Here is a 15,845-nt window from a genome sequence, read left to right on the forward strand (position 1 = left end):
TATCCCAATACTTGTGATATTAACTTTAATAACTTAGTCAAGATGATGCCTGCTAGGTTTCTACACTGTAAAGTTACTATTTTGTCCTTTGATACACATTTTCAAACTGCTTTGCAAAAACGTTGTACAGTTTTACATTTCCGACCAGTACTATGTGGAAATGCCTATCTTCCCGAACCCTCCCGAAGATGGATTACATCTTTTAAAAACTTCCCAACTTTGTATGAGTAAAAGGACTTCTCTTAACTATTTCAAATCACTTTTCTTTGAAAAGTACTACTAATAAAACTAGACCTCCCTCCCACCCCTCACCCCCACTCCCATATTACCTAGTCATTTATATTTCTTTTCAGACTAAGTCAAAAATTTCTTTGGTCCAACCTGCTTCCAGTTCACCTTCGTGACTAGATAACTAGATAAAGGGGACCATGGAGAAGTGCACAAATTATGGGCTACAGATCATCTTACAGTACTTTGAAGTGTTCAAGAAAAGACAACAGATGGTGATTTAGAAGATGGCGATTATCTTATCTTTACAACTGTGTGTTGTAAATTCCTGAGAGGGATGTGGTAAACTGGCTCTGGATCTAGGCTACAGGGAGATAACAGAACCCCAATGCCTTGCTCAAAATGGACGTGTGAAGGATAAAAGATGTAAGGAGAACAAAAGAACTGAATAGAATCCAAGATGCTCTGTTGGAGAGCAGTGGGGAAGAGGTGACCATATAACAGAAAATCTCTGATAACTGAGCTCTTCTGGAAACCTAGCTGGCATGACCTAGTCAAATCAAGTGCATGCATACCTATGACCTAGCAGTTGCATTCCTGGTTATACCCTTCAAAGGAATTTTCTCACAGGTCCCTATGGGGATGTGTTAAAAGAACACTCATTAAAATGTGTTGTTGTCGTGTGAGGTGGAAAAGGACTGGAGATAATCCTGAATTGGAGTAAATATATAATAACCATGATGTAGAACCATGCAATATTAGCAACAGCAGATTAGACATACGCAGAGCACTTGGGTAGATATTAAAAAGATGGTGCCTTTATTCCTTTGATAACTATGTAAATTTAAAAAGCTAAAGCTCTAAATGTTCTTAGAAACAATGAACAGTACATATGTGTAAATTAAAAAAATATGTGCAGTATATTGTGTATATGTATTTACATACAATATATTGTATATTGCAGTCAAACTGTAACAATTCTACCTATCAAAAATGGAAAATGAAAAAAAAGTGCCAAATGAGAGAAAAAAATGAGAATACTAATACAATATTATTAACATAAATTAATCATACATACATACAAAACAAATACAACTTTTCACAAGAATATAAATAAAAATTTTAAAGCTACATTAAAGTGGTTGCACATGGAAGAGGGGAGAAAGGAATTGCTGAAAGGGGGATAAAACTGAGTATATTGATAAAAAATTTAATGGAGAGCCTTTGCATGGATGAATAATGATAACTGAGAAAAGTGTTAACAACTCTCTGCATTCAAGGAGGAAGAAAAATAAAGGAAGGAAAAGGAAGCAAGCAAGCAAGCAAGTGAACAGCAAACTCTGACTAGTAATAAGCTTCAGCTCCCTTTCATCACAGGGCTTTGCACATGCTGTTCTATTTGCTGGAAATTCTTATCACCACCACCACTGCACACACACGTATACACACACACACACACACACACACACACACACACACACACACACACACACACAGAGTTAACTCCTCTTTCCTTCAGATCTCAACTCAGTCATCATTTCTTCAGGAAAAGCCTTCCATGAGCTCTCTGGTGTGAGGCCATATACCTCTATTATAATAAGTCTTAACCCCATCTACTCTCTCCTTTTTGGCATTAATTACAACCAAACATTTTAGAATGAGAAAACTTTACATTTATTTGTGTGGTTCTTTGATTAATATCTGCTTCTTGCTAGTAGACCACAAACTCAACAAGAGCAGGATAGTATCATTTTCTGGTTCTCATCCCCTGACACAGTGGCTGATAGAGTAAGTGGCCGGTTAATATTTGTGACATGTGAATTAATAAAAGGATAAATGAGTGAACTGACAAGAATAAAGATAGGAAAAGAGAATCAAAGTGGAAGAGCTATGCAAATGACCTCACAGAAGATCATGAAATGATTTATCAGAAAGAAGGAGGGACTGTTTCTTAAGTTCACCCCACCTTTCCCATGCCAGGTGCTATACTGTATACACTGTCTCACTCACAGGTAGGCATTGTCACCCCCATTTAAAAATTCCATAAAAACTAAGTCTTTCTGCCCTCAATGTTCATGCTTTTTTTCTATATATCATTTAGGACATGGGGATTAAGATACAGGAAAAGGAGAACATTCTGCAAGAATGCTGACGAGGAGGGAACAAAGAGACAGGATGAAAACAAGAGGGGATACTGACTAAGCTAAAAATGAAGGTGGCTGCCAGAACTGTACTTCTGACCAAAAGCCAAAAGTGATCTACAGGAAAGAGCTCACCCTTGGGATGGAGAATAAGAATAGGTTATAATAATAATAAGTAGTGTAATCCTGAGATTTAAAACCTAGATGCGTGAATCTCACACTCAAATGCCCTTTGGGACCCATAAGGCTGATGGATGTCAGATAACAGGAGGGAGTGGGACCGTGGGGGAACAAGAGGGTGCATATTGAGTGTACACCCCACATAAAGGATTCAAAAATCAATGAAAAATATCTCACACACATAAACACACGCAGAATTTTAACCAAACAAAACTATTCCTCCGGCAGAATTTGGCCCATGAGCCTCTGGTTTGTGCCTATGTGACTGCTCCAAATTCTGGAGAAAAGAGCTGACCATGCCAAAGACATAAGTAACAGAAAATATCCAGAAGAAACATAGTAATCAAAATCTGTAACAATCAGATTGGGTATCTAAGTTTATACTTAGGGTTCACCTTAATTCATCAGTTAAATTTAACTCAACAAACCTGCAAATATTTACTGATTATTTGTAGATACAAAGTAATAACCTCAGTGTTTGGGCTTAGGAGATGGAGTAAGTCACTGCTTCTGTACTTTGGTATTCAGTTCTCAGTTCAGGTCCTTTGAAGTTTTCTGAATGGACCATCACACTTGTTACAAAATATCCTTCCTCATTTGTTCAGGAGAAAATCAGTCCCTCATGTTCTCCATGATTTAGATCTCATCTTCACATCCATTCAGCTTTGAACCTATCATAGTCATGTTATGGCCTATAATCTAAAATTGCCTCCTGTCTATCTACATAAAAACTCTGATTTCTGTAGTCATAGGTGACAGGAGAATAATTTGTGTTTAAATTCCAGTGCCTACCCAGATTCCATTAAAGATGCTCAATAAATATTCACTGAACCCAACACTGATGTTTTTTAAAATGTATTCAAAAATTCCTTGATTCTTTCCTTCAAAAAAGTGAATTCTAATTCCCCTATCATTGAGAGTGGTCTGAATTAAGTGACTTACTTTTAACAAACTGAACAGTGGAAGTAATGACTTACAAGACTAGATCTTAAAAGGCATTAGAGCTTACCCCTTGCTCTCTCTTGGATAACTTGCTCTGGGGGAAGCCAGCTACTGCTTTATGAAGACATTCAAGCAGCCCTATGGAAAGGTTCACATAGTGAGAAACTGAAGCTTCTTGCCAACAGCCAGTAAGGAACTGATGCTTCTTGCCAGGAGTTATACAAGTGAGCCATTTAGAAGTTAATTCTTGAGCTCAGTAAAGTCTTCAGGTGACTGCAGCCTTGACCAACAACTAGACTGCAACTTCCAGAAACAGAACCATCCTGCAAAACCACCCCCTAAACTCCAGGCCCACAAAAGCTGTGTGAAATAATAAATGTTTATTATTGTTTTAAGTTGCTAACTTTTAGGGTAGTTTGTCAAGCAAATATATATAACTCACACATTTACTGAAAGTATCATTATATTATGATACACACACATCATTATATTATGTTGAAAGCTGTTTTGGAATCTCTTTCACTTACCTCCATCCCCTCCTCCACTGCCCATTTTTGTCACCTCCAAAAGCCACTGATTCCCTTTTTTTCTGGATGTTAAAAATCCTAAATAGAACATTAAAAAGTCCTTTTACTCCTTGTGGGCCCAAGAAAGAGATTCATTAGGGGCAGATCTTTATCTTCTTTCTGGTAGGACAGATGTAGGAATTGATATTTTGGACCATCCAGACGTCTCATCAATGTATTCATAAATATCCTGATTTCACTTATGTATCGATTTATTCACCCAAGTGGATTTAAGTTATAATCAGAAGTATCTGAAAAAATGAAGGACAACAATCAGAAGCATAAATGTCACCTAAGCAGGTCTTCAGGGTGTATGTAGATAAATCCACAAGTGGAAGTATTTCCAAACTTGTAACCAGAGGAAGGACGACCTTTGGTGACAGATGGAGTAGAGAATATTAGAATCAACAGGAGCAGCATTGTGAGAGACGTGAGAATGGTATATAGAATACCTTAGATGTTGGTTTCATTATAGTCTCTTCCCTGCTCAGCATACTTCCCAGCAGCTTTAGAACAGAAGCAGAAACAATGCATCCTTGTTTTGCAGAACATTGTTTCACAGAGAGCTCCTAGCAGAGTCTGGTACAGGCAGAAGAGTGAGCAACTATTGCTGCCAAAGGGACTGTTAGAAACTGTACATGACTTTGTGCATGGAATCTACTTCCCTTTCCTAGAGATTTTTGAAAGTAATGAGTAAATAAAGTGGCTCGGAATGGCCAATGCAAGTAAAGAAACAGGTAACATTAGGTCTTAGAAGTTTAATTTATCAATAAAAATCTTAAGTAGTAGAGAACTTATATCACAACTCCAGGAAAATTCTTCTTTAATTGTTTCCTGATCTGTAATATGGCAGATTAGAAAAAGAGCTTAGGTATTTGATCCCTTTTTCTAAAAACCACTCCCACTGGTGGGACTGAAATCTTATTATATTTCCCACCTGGCCTAAGACACACTTGATTACACTATAATATCTAATCCTCAGGTTTGTTAACTTTAAAATGGAGCTAATATTTATCTCATAAGATTGTTGAGAATTAAACAAAGTAATTTATGTTTAGAGATATACAAAAAGTGCTTAGTGATAACTGTCTTAGGTTGGGGTCCCTCGAATCTGACCCTTTGTCAAGGTGTTATGGGTTGAATTATGTGCCCCCTCAAAAGACGTTAAAATCCTAACTCCCAGTACTATGTATGTGACTTTATTTGGAAATAGGGTCTTTGCGGATGTAATGAAGTTGAGATAAGTTCATCAGAATGGATCCCTAATCTAACTAGTGCCCTTATATGAGAGGAAGATGGCTGGTGAAGGCAACAGAGACACAGGGAGAATACTATGTAAAGGTGGAGGCAGAGATTAGAGTGATACATTTAGAAACGAAAGAACACCATGGGTTGCCAGCCATCACCAGAAGCTAAGAGAGAAGCACAGAATAGTTTTCTCCTCAGAGCCCTAACAAGGAACTAACTGCAGCAACACATTTATTTCCAACTTCTAGACTCCACAACCGCGAGAGAATAAATGTTGTTTTAAACCACACAATTTGTGGTACTTTGCTACAGCAGCTCCAGGAAACTAATATACAAGGATTGGAGTATTCGTGGTTTGTTTTGAAGGAGAGACCAGGAGCCACTGATGGCAGGGTAGGGACGTGAGACAAGGAAGAGAAGGATGGTAATAGAATGGATATGGATTACCTCTGCAGATGGGGCTCAGTCCTTTTGCAGACTCCTGGAGACAATGTGCAAGATGCCTCAGAGTTGTCCTGTCTCTGGGGAATGAAAACATGGATATATTTATTAGTATAAATATTGGTGTGTTAGTGCTCTACGGCCCCTGTAACGAATTACCATAAATCTGGAGGCAGAAAACAACAGAAACTTATTCACTCACAGGTCTAGAGGCCAGAAGTCCGAAATCAGTATGACTGGAATCATGCAGTCAGCAGGGCCATCCTCCCTGCAGAGGCTCCAGGGAAGACTGTTCCCAGCCTCTTCCCTCTTCTGGTGGCTACCGCTCGACACGCTTGGCCTCTGTGGCCAAATTGCTTCCTCCTCTTATGTCTGTGTGAAGTCTCTCTCTGCTTAGCTCTTACAAGAACACAAGTGATTGCATTTAGGGCCCACCTGGACGGTCCAGAATGAATCTCCCCATCACAAGAATCTTAACTTAATCATCACACCTTTGGGTCCATGATGTCTTTGGAAAACACTTTTCTCATCCATGTATTTATCCATGAGCTTCCATTTGTCATCGGATGAATCTGCTCTCAGGGGTGAAAACTTCTTGGCACTTCTAGCCTGCCCTGCAGGAGTTGAGAAAAAGTCTTCAAGTGAAAAGATTCAAGTACTTGCAGAGGACTTTTTTCTGGCATGTAAGGAATGACAAGTGCTGAGAGGATGTCACTGGGACAACAAAAACATCTACTACATTATTATTTTATTTTTTGTTATTATTTAGTTTTTTTGTTAACAATTTTAAATTGAGCGGGGAAGGGTAGAGCTCAGTGGTAAAGTGCATGTCTAGCATGCACAAGGTCCTAGGTTCAATTCCCAGTACCTCCATTAAAAATAGATAAATAAATCTAATCATCTCCCCACAAAAACAAAAAAACAAAACAAGTTTGCAAATGTAAATATCTAAATAAAAAATAAAAATTGAAAAATTTTTAATTGAATACTTAATCATTAGTTTTAATTATTGTTATCAGCTCTTTTAGCCTAATTTCCTGATGACCCACAATATAAATTATTTGCACTACCTGTGTAACCTTGCTTAGAAAATATTACCCACCTATCTGAACTTTGTCCTTTCCATAAGGGTCCATTTAAGTATACACTGCTCTGTCCTTTCTTCCAAAGTAGCTTTCTTTCATCTTTTTTAGCACCTATGCAATCTCTTATTAGTCTCTATTTGGTCACACATAATTATCTTTCTAACTATATATATGCATTTTTTTTCTTAACTGTATTTTAACATTGTCAAAGGTAGAGGTCATAACATATCCATTTTCAAATTCTTGATGTTGGGGTTTTGGAGATTTACATTTATAATCTGGTCCCACTTAATAATTTCTCATAAGGATACATGAAGCATCTACTTTGAGACTGTTATGCACTTTTAGTTTCTTCAATGTCCCTTGTTGTAACTTGTATAAATTATCTTGTGGGACAGGAACACCAGAAGCCTTATTGTCCTATGACCACCTAGTGACAGTTTTCAAAGCAGTTTGCTGGTAGAAAACAGAAGAACTGTAATATGGTGAATGGCCAAGAAAGCCATGGCTTATTTCCAAAGATCTCTGGAATGTCAGGATTCTAGCTATGGGTAAATGAATGAAATAGGGACTGCTGGAAGAGGCACAAGTGAAGAATATAATTTGGTTTTGAACACGGTGATTTGATGTTCCATGGAGATGTCCAGGAAGTAGGTGGCTACAAGACTGAAGCTTGAGGGAGAGGTATGGACTGGACAAACTATTTGGGAGTCTCTTTGCAGTAGGTAGATGAATGAGATCATGCCTGAAGAGCAAGTAGAGCAAGAAGAAAAGTAGAAAAGTAGGCCAAGAGTAGAACCCCGAGAATCACCTGCATTGAAGAATCAGGAGGAAGAGGAATGGAAGGAGGAGAACCTGGAGAAGAGACTGTTAGGGGAGTCAACAGAGTCAAAATTCTAATGTGAGAAAGGAGAAATGCAGCAGAGAGATCTAGTGAGGTTACAAAAAAAAAAAAAAAAAAAAAAAAAGAAAAGAAAAGAAAAGAAAAAAGAAATAAAAAAAGAAAAAAGAAAGAAAGAAAGAAAGAAATCTAATCCACATACACTTAAAAAAATTTCACAACTTGAAAGTTTTTGGTGATCTTAATGAGAACAATTTCAGTGGAATTTTATGGGAAGAATCTCCAAAGGGCTCACAGGAATCTCTTGGGACAATCCCTGTGAAGATAGCTTGGGGTAGCCCAGTAACTCTTCTTAGCTCAAGTGTCCAGGAAAGCTGTGGAAGATCCAAGGGTCTAGAGCCCAAACTGAGCTCAGCAGTGGATTGACTGAATGGGAGGTGACACAAAGCTGGGAATGATATAACTGAATAACCAGATTACATTCGTAGGAATCATGTAAACTTCCATTTGTTGAGTTTAAAAAATAGTTCGCTCAAATTCAAGATGGGAGAAATTTAGCTTGGCAACAATTGCTTAAAAATGATCCAAAAGTTTTAGTTGATTATAAACTTAAAATGTGCCAAGAGTATGATTTAATTCTTAAAAAAGCTAGCACAAGCTTGAGCTGTGATACTAGAGAAGAGGAAGAGGAGACACCAGGAAAAAAACTAGGTTTTTTTGGAAGTAAACACAAGCAGGGAAGGAGGAAAATAAAACAGTAAACAAAAGGAGATGGGTCAACTATTCTCAAATTTTAAAAAAAGACAGAGAAAAAAAAGGAGATGGGGTCATTAGAAAAAAAATTAAGGATGGAAGAGATCTGAATATATTTATAGGCCAAGGAGAAAGATCCATACAGAAGAGAAGGGATAATTAGTGATACAGGAGTCTGAGGAAGCTGGGAGAAGTTGGTTTTGAATTGAAATGGGGATGTCTCACCCTTGGAGAGACTGGAGGGAAGGCTTGAAAAGATAGGAGTGACCACAAATAAGTTGTTATGTTTGGAAAGGAATTCAGACACTTGGGAAGAGCACAGGCTAATGTTTTCAATTTGATGAAGTAATACCCCAGTGGGACAGGTTCTGCTGTTTCTGAGAGTGTGTGCGGAAGAAGAGAGAGCAATAGGGAAATTGGGGGAAGCTGGAAGGGAGGGAAAGAAGAGTTCCAGATGGAATGGGATTCTTGGTCTTTGAAATGAGATCCAGCAATTGGTCTCAGTCTCTTTAAGACCAACCCACTAGGGAGCTCAGAATCTTTTGAGCCTCTGCTGGCTTTTCTCCCCTGGCTCAGGAATGCCCCGCCAGACTCAGTGTCAGGGATGCGTTCAGCATCACAGACTTCTAAATTATTTTTATTTTATTAATAACCCGAAGTGGAATTCTTAAATTTATTCATCAAAAAAAAAATCTTTGAGAGAACCGTTTTGAAAAACATATTCTCATAATGCATAAATCATCCTATTAAAACTAATGGCTTTGGCGAAATTACTAAGCAGACAGAATTTACAGAAAGGTAACAGTTGTAAAATACTGAAATGCAGTCATAACTGATTTAACTCTTTACCAGACAATGGTTAAAATTAAGGCAAAAAGTGTTTCAAAGTAAAACATTAAGAATCAGAGACTTTTGAGTGCCGGAAGGTCCTGAGAAATCATTAGCCATTCCACAAACACGCCTAATAGGGCCTACCGAGGGCCAGGCGAGAGGGCGGGTATTACACAAAAAGAGTAAGCTCTTCTCTGTCCTCGCGACTTTACGGGAGGAAAGCTGACTACAAAAATTGGAACCTATAACAGAAAGATGAGACGAGCTACCTCCTACAACAAGATGAACATGAGGAGAGGCACAAAATGCAGTAAGGTGATTGAAAAAAAATCAAGTCCTTTCGTTCTAAGAGAAGGAGTCTGATTTCCTGAAGAATTTTAAGGAAATAGGACGGGAATCAAATATTCAGAGACCCTGTAAAGTAACCCCTGGGGACCACTCGCCTTCGGCGGTTCAGGGTTCCGTCAGGGGCGTGCAAACCCGGGCGCCTCGGGCCCAGGGCCGCAAGAACGCGACCGCGAGAGGGCGCGCGCCCGCCCTGTCTACGGAAGTCCCGCCCCCATTTCCGGCGGCGGCGGATTGAGAGGGGCTGGGACTAGACGTAGCTTCCGGCTTGCACTGTGTTGCTGGTTCCGCACGTGTGTCGTCCTTTCGGGATTCGCGGGTTACAGCTGCGCCTGGTGGATTTGTCCGGCCGGGACCACCTGCAGACTTCAGGATGAAAGCCGTAAGTGTCTCCAGAACCCTGGTCTCCTCAGCTAAGGACTCCTTTGCCTGACAGTCGCTGCTTGGTGTAGCTTTTCGGCGGGTTTTCGCCCTTATATGGAGGATGGTGGCCTAGATTAGGGGCTCCCTCTTGGCTCTAGGAGCTGTCAGCTTCCCTGCCCTTAGACCTGGCTCCTCCATGGCTCACTGTGAGCGCTTGGCTTCAGGGGGCCGCCATGAGAACTGAGACCTGAAACGAGTCCATTTCCCCGTCCCGCCCCGCCTGAAGTATAAGGAGATAGGAAAGCAAGTAGTTTCTGAGTGAGAGGTCACCAACAGGAAAGTTGGAATCCACAGACCTGTATTCATTTTTGTTTTCTTTAGTTTAAGGGTCTTTGACAAGTCACATTATGTTTTTAAGCCATAGCTTCATCAGTAATATGAGGATAACAGCAGTTACTAATTAACTAGGCTGTTAGAGGTAATAAGTTAAGAGCACTTTGTAAACAGTAAAGCGATGCATAAATACCAGTTGTTATTGTTAAACAGTCAGCATTTTACCCTTAGTATGCCAAACTACAGGTGTTAAGCTAGCTTTGAATAACGATTTACCGCTAGCTCAGTGGTTCTTCACCTTGTTTTGAATCTTAGACTCCTTTGAGCAGCTGTGGATTCTGGTCACAGAAAGAACCTCTGATTGAGTAATTGATGACCTAGTGCCATTCTGTAGGATTAATGCCATAGTTTGGTTTTAACTCTTATGTGTGTAAGATCCATGACTGTGAGACATTAAAGTTGTGGAATTGGTCCGATGAAATTTATATATCAGTTCTCTTTAATCTGATTTTAAAAATGAAGTAATATAAATTTCTGAGTATGCAGTGTGCCTGTTGTTGTTGTTTCCTAGAGAAGAAATAAAAAACAGGTCCCCAGCTTTCGGAAGTTGCTAAAAACTAGTAAAGTCAAACTTGAAAACAAGCTAAAAAACAAACAATTTAAACAACAAAGCACTCTCAAGAAGTACCGAAAAGAACAGAGGAAACTAAGGCAAGCTGTAAGAGATGCTGTGTCTAAGAAACCTGTTCCACTGGAGGACCCAAAAGAAAAACGACCAGGTAATTGTGAGAGCATTCACGTGCTCCAGTTTCCATTGATTTGTTCTAAAATGCTCTTCATGGAATAACTTTGCTTTCTAGTAATCACTCTTCTTGTTCTCAGATCTTCTGAAGAGTAGGTAAAGATAGTAGTCCTATATGAGGATCACAATCAGTATGAGAAAACATTTCAGTACAGTATTCACAGTAAGAAAGAGCTAGCCCTGCTTTTAGTTTGTCTGGAAAGTATATCTGAAGATACAATACATACTTAGGAAAACAAACTCAGAGTAGCCATGTAAGTAAATGTTGGGCAGCATGCCAGTGCTGCCACTTTCCCATTAGTGAATGGCACTTAGTTAAGGTAGGAACTTTTTGCTGGGGCATTCTTTGCTGTGTTGCCAAGATTCACTTAGTTTTCTGGACTTCTGGCTTTCTTTTCACTTGGAAACTTGGAGTGAATTTGAGCAGTAATTGTCAAGCTTATTCTTTTGTAAACCTATTTAGGAACTCCCAAATACTCAAAACAGGTAAGGATTGTGACTATTTTGAGTCAGACCAGTTTTTCTGCAACGTTACTGGTACTTTCAGGGTATTCACATTTGATTATATCCAACTCTTCATTCTTCCCATGCCCATCTCATTCTCTTATCCTAACCTATTTAGTTTGAGCCTTTGGTAACATGTTATTGTGATACATAAAAGGCCACGGGACTGGAAGTCAGGAAACTTGAGCTTTTCTCTTGATTTTGTTACTTACTAGCAATGTGGCCTTAGTTGGTCACTTATTTAATCTCCAGGTATTTCATCTATAAGTGAAATGCAGTGGTTGAGTTAGATGCTTTTTAAGATCTCTACTGGCTAAATTTCAGAAGAATTTAAAGAGCATGATGTGTTAATAATTATATATTAAAAATAAAAACAAAAGATTTCTTCATTCTTACATGTTGAGCATCTAAATGAAGTCTCTCAGGCAGTTGTATATAGGAGTATAAGGTTCAAGGGAAAGATCTGGGTTGGAGAGAATAGTTTTGGAAATTATCAGCATATCCATGGTAGTTGAAGCCTCAGACCTGGGCAGAATCATCATGGAGACTGTGTAGCAAGAGAATAAAGAGAACTTCAAACAGAATTTTAAGGAACCCTAGCATTTAAGAAACAAACAGAGGAAGAAAAACCTGTATTGGGGTTTGAGAAAGAGCCAGAGTATTAGGAAGAAAACTTGAATTGTACAGTGTTTCAGAAATCAAAAGAAGAATAATTCAAAAAAAAGAAGGAAACTCTTTATGTTCTAACATGAAATAGTCTGTAAAATAAATTTTTAAGTTTAAAAAAGAAGTGAAAATTTGTATTGAAGCGTTCACTCACTTGAAATTATAGGCTATCACCACATGTGAGGTAGGCTTACACCATTTGAGTGAAAAAAAAATATGTATGTATACTCATAAACTCATGTAAGCTGTCACAGGAAGGATTAAAAAAAAATGAACTTTCCTTTGACCCAACAATCCCACTTCTAGGAATTTGTTTTGTAATTATTTGAAAAAATTTGCCTAGAGTTTATATGCCCAAGCATGTTCTTTGCAACATTGTTAACGTTAATAATGGCAAAAAAAGAAAAAAGGAAGAGAGAAACAAAGAAATACCACAACCAAAAACTGATTGTTAAAATAAATAATATAAATGTACAATATGGTGGAATACTATACAGCTGTTAAGACTGAGGTAGAGCTGTATTCTAGCTATGGTATACGAGATCTATGCAGCCAGTGATACAGTTATCCTCATTTCCTACTTTGTTCATATTTTTTCTTAGCAGCCACTTATTTTTCTCTTGTATGAAAGTTTAACTAGTTTAGAATATATTTTAAATTTTGGTAAGATATTGATGAATTGCCTGCTGGAAAATGACCATCCTAAAATGGTAATATAAAATCAATAGATGGGAGAAGTTGATGATATAAGGGGAGAGAGGACTTAAATGGTAGAACAAGTCCAGTGAAGGCAAGAATTTTGGGGATCCAGAGCACAGGAGGAAAAGTGCCTCTTCCAGTGTAATGTGAAGGAAAAAGGAAAAGATGGATGCAGATGCTCTTGAATTCATTGTGGGAAACTGCAGGAGTTTTTAGCTTATAACTTTTCTTAGTGACATAGGAAGCTGGATCCTCTGATGCTTGTGAAATGACGTAGGTGATGGGATTAGAAGTGTGATGATAGTCAGAGATTTGAAAAGGTAGTCTAGGGCAGAGAGAAAGTAGACCAGGGAAATAAATCAAATGCTGGTTAGTTTTGAGAAATGACAGACTCATTTAAGGTAGGTCAGTGTTTCATTCTGTGCAGCATGTACATTTGTATAATGATATTTACAAGTGTTAGTGGATTCAGGAACAATTATAAGGTTCATTAGGAAAGATGCTAAGATTGGCTTGTTTATGGGTGGATCCTTAGTGGTTAGAACAGTGCTGGCACTTGGTGGTTATTCATTTTTTACTGAGAGAGAGAGAAGGAGAACGAGGGACAAAGAGAGTAGTTAGAATGATCTGTAGCTGGAATCTTGTTAGATGTGAATGCCTAAAATGTAGAAGGGGAAGTAGTTGAGGATATTGACAGGAGGATGTTTGAAGTGATAACCATGCAAACTAAGCGACTATCTAAGTAAAGATAGAACACATTGGTAAATTAAGTAGGATTAACTGAAGGTCTATATATCTGGTCAGGAAGTGTAGTGAAATAACTGAGTGAGAGTCAGAAGGACAACAGGTTGTGGTCAGAGTGGAGTGAGCCAGGGTTTGGGGTGTGGCCCTGACAAGGGGGTGGCTGAAGTGGAATGGAAAGTCTTTGGAGATCAGACAGAGTTGAAGGGCTAAGTCATTGATTGATTGCTTCTCAGATGCTCTGAAAGACATTGCAGAATGGGTGGAGACATTTATTTTTTGGTTGTTACAGTGACCTAAGAATGCTGCTGGAATTTAGATTTCAGAGATCATTTTGCCTAGCCCACGACACCAAAGTACAACAGAGAATTGTCCTGCCTAGCGTGTCAGTAGTGCTTCCATTTGAAAACACTGGGCTAAGGTATTAGGAGCATAAGCTTTTCCTATTGGACACACAAAAATTCAGAGTTCTATATTTCTAATACTTGTTCCTCATTTTTTCTTTCTTTCTTTTTTTTTTTTCTGTGGAATAGGTAAAAGGATTGAGAGGGAAGAGGAAGAAGAAGAGGAAGCCCTTCCTTTAGATATGATGGATGAAGATGACTTACAGTTAATGAAGGATTTAGGACAAAGAGCATCTTTTCTAACGAGAGATCTTTCTTCTAGGTAATACTTCATTTACATTATGATCACTCACGTCCTTTCAGTGTTAAAAACTTGGTTGTGAATTTTGCTTAGGTGGTTATGGCAAGATGCTGCTCAGCTCTGAACACAATGTTTACAAAGAGTAAACCCTATTCAGTTTATTTCCTAAATAAAGAGAGTTCATGAATAAAACAAGTTGATTTTATCTAGTGCATATCTTTATTTCTTTTGAGTCTTAATAGTGAAATGAAGTGAATGGGTGAAGTATGCTGTTCTCTATGTCCATGATCTCAGTCTTTATTACCCTATTAAGTAGGTATTATTCCCAGTTATAGAGAGGAAACTAATGCTTTCCCATAGTCACAAGTAGTGGATCTGAAATTTAAACTTAGGTATTTCAATCTCCTAAGTCTGTGCTATGCTCTGAAGGTTTTTGGTAAAGTAAAATAGCATGATGTCACCCTTGGCTCTGTGGATTTTTCTTCAAAAGAAAAAAAAATCTATTTGTTATCTAAAGGGAAAACTAAATGTAGCTATGGTTGAGTCTTACAGTAGACTGTACAACTCATTTATTCATTTACTGTTTGAATGCCTGCTATGTTCCTGGTCTAGGTGTTCATATCTCTATGCCTTTTAAAGATTTGGTTATTGGTTTATTTTTCTGCACTTTAAAAATGATAGGTCTCTAGGTTCCTTTTTAAATAATACATTCAAACTAAAAATTAGGTTTTTTTTCCTTCAGTGAGCCTATTCACGCCAAGAAACGAAAGCATGAGCGTGTTATAGATAAATATGAAAAAATACCAAGAACCCTGCAAACTGCACCAGAGAAGGAACTGATTCACTTGCTTCCTATCAAAGATAAAAGTGGTATAATCCCACAAACCAGGGAGAAACCAGGTGAGTCTCATCAGCCCTTGTATTAGTTATAATTTTAGCCCCTTACCAACATCACATTTTTTTTCACTCAAAATTTAATTTTATTTTGACTTTTACGCATAGCTACAAAAAGGGGTAGCTCCAATTTGTCATATAGCAAGCTTAGTGGTTTTGGCCAGAAGTAGAGATGATTATCTCAGGTGCGTTATACTGTGAGTACAACTGAAGCCACAAGGTTCAGGTGATTCTTTTCAGAGTGTTTCATTCTAATTCTGTTGTTTCTAAAATTAGAGCATATTAGTCATCCCTTATTAGCCTTTTTTTCTTATATGTATTTTCTATGAAATAAACACACAAAAGTCGAGATACCAAAGATGTGAAATTACATGGTTTATCACAAAAACACACCCATAAAACTACCATCTGGGCAAGAAAGAAATACTCCCACCCAGCACCCAGAAACTTCCCTTGTGCTCCCCTCAGTCACTGATTGCTCCCTCCTAATAAAAGTAACTATTTTCATGAGTTTTTATGGTAATCACTTCCTTGCTTTACTTTGTGATCACCACTTAAGTATATTATTGCATTTTTAATTGCATGTTTTCTATATAG

General features: G+C 38.1%; 1 protein-coding gene and 1 long non-coding RNA gene across 2 annotated transcripts in view; one reads left to right on the forward strand and one right to left on the reverse strand.

The window, feature by feature from the left end:
* Positions 1–697: 697 nt before the first annotated feature.
* LOC123613126 (uncharacterized) lies at positions 698–7,966 on the reverse strand. Its single transcript, XR_006720471.2, has 3 exons — positions 5,949–7,966; positions 5,753–5,826; positions 698–4,308 (listed from the first exon to the last, which is right to left on the reverse strand). It is a non-coding gene; the product is annotated as an uncharacterized LOC123613126 (long non-coding RNA).
* Positions 7,967–9,533: 1,567 nt separating this feature from the next.
* Positions 9,534–15,845, forward strand: part of NOC3L (NOC3 like DNA replication regulator) — a 36,193-nt gene continuing 29,881 nt past the window's right edge. Inside the window, exons 1-4 of the mRNA XM_010971195.3 lie at positions 9,534–9,983; positions 10,869–11,076; positions 14,243–14,375; positions 15,097–15,254. Coding sequence (XP_010969497.2) covers positions 9,975–9,983; positions 10,869–11,076; positions 14,243–14,375; positions 15,097–15,254 — 508 coding nt within the window. The 5' untranslated portion in view covers positions 9,534–9,974. The remainder of the gene's footprint in view (positions 9,984–10,868; positions 11,077–14,242; positions 14,376–15,096; positions 15,255–15,845) is intronic.

This window comes from Camelus bactrianus, chromosome 11 (genome assembly GCF_048773025.1).
Source record: "Camelus bactrianus isolate YW-2024 breed Bactrian camel chromosome 11, ASM4877302v1, whole genome shotgun sequence".
NCBI lineage: Eukaryota > Metazoa > Chordata > Mammalia > Artiodactyla > Camelidae > Camelus > Camelus bactrianus.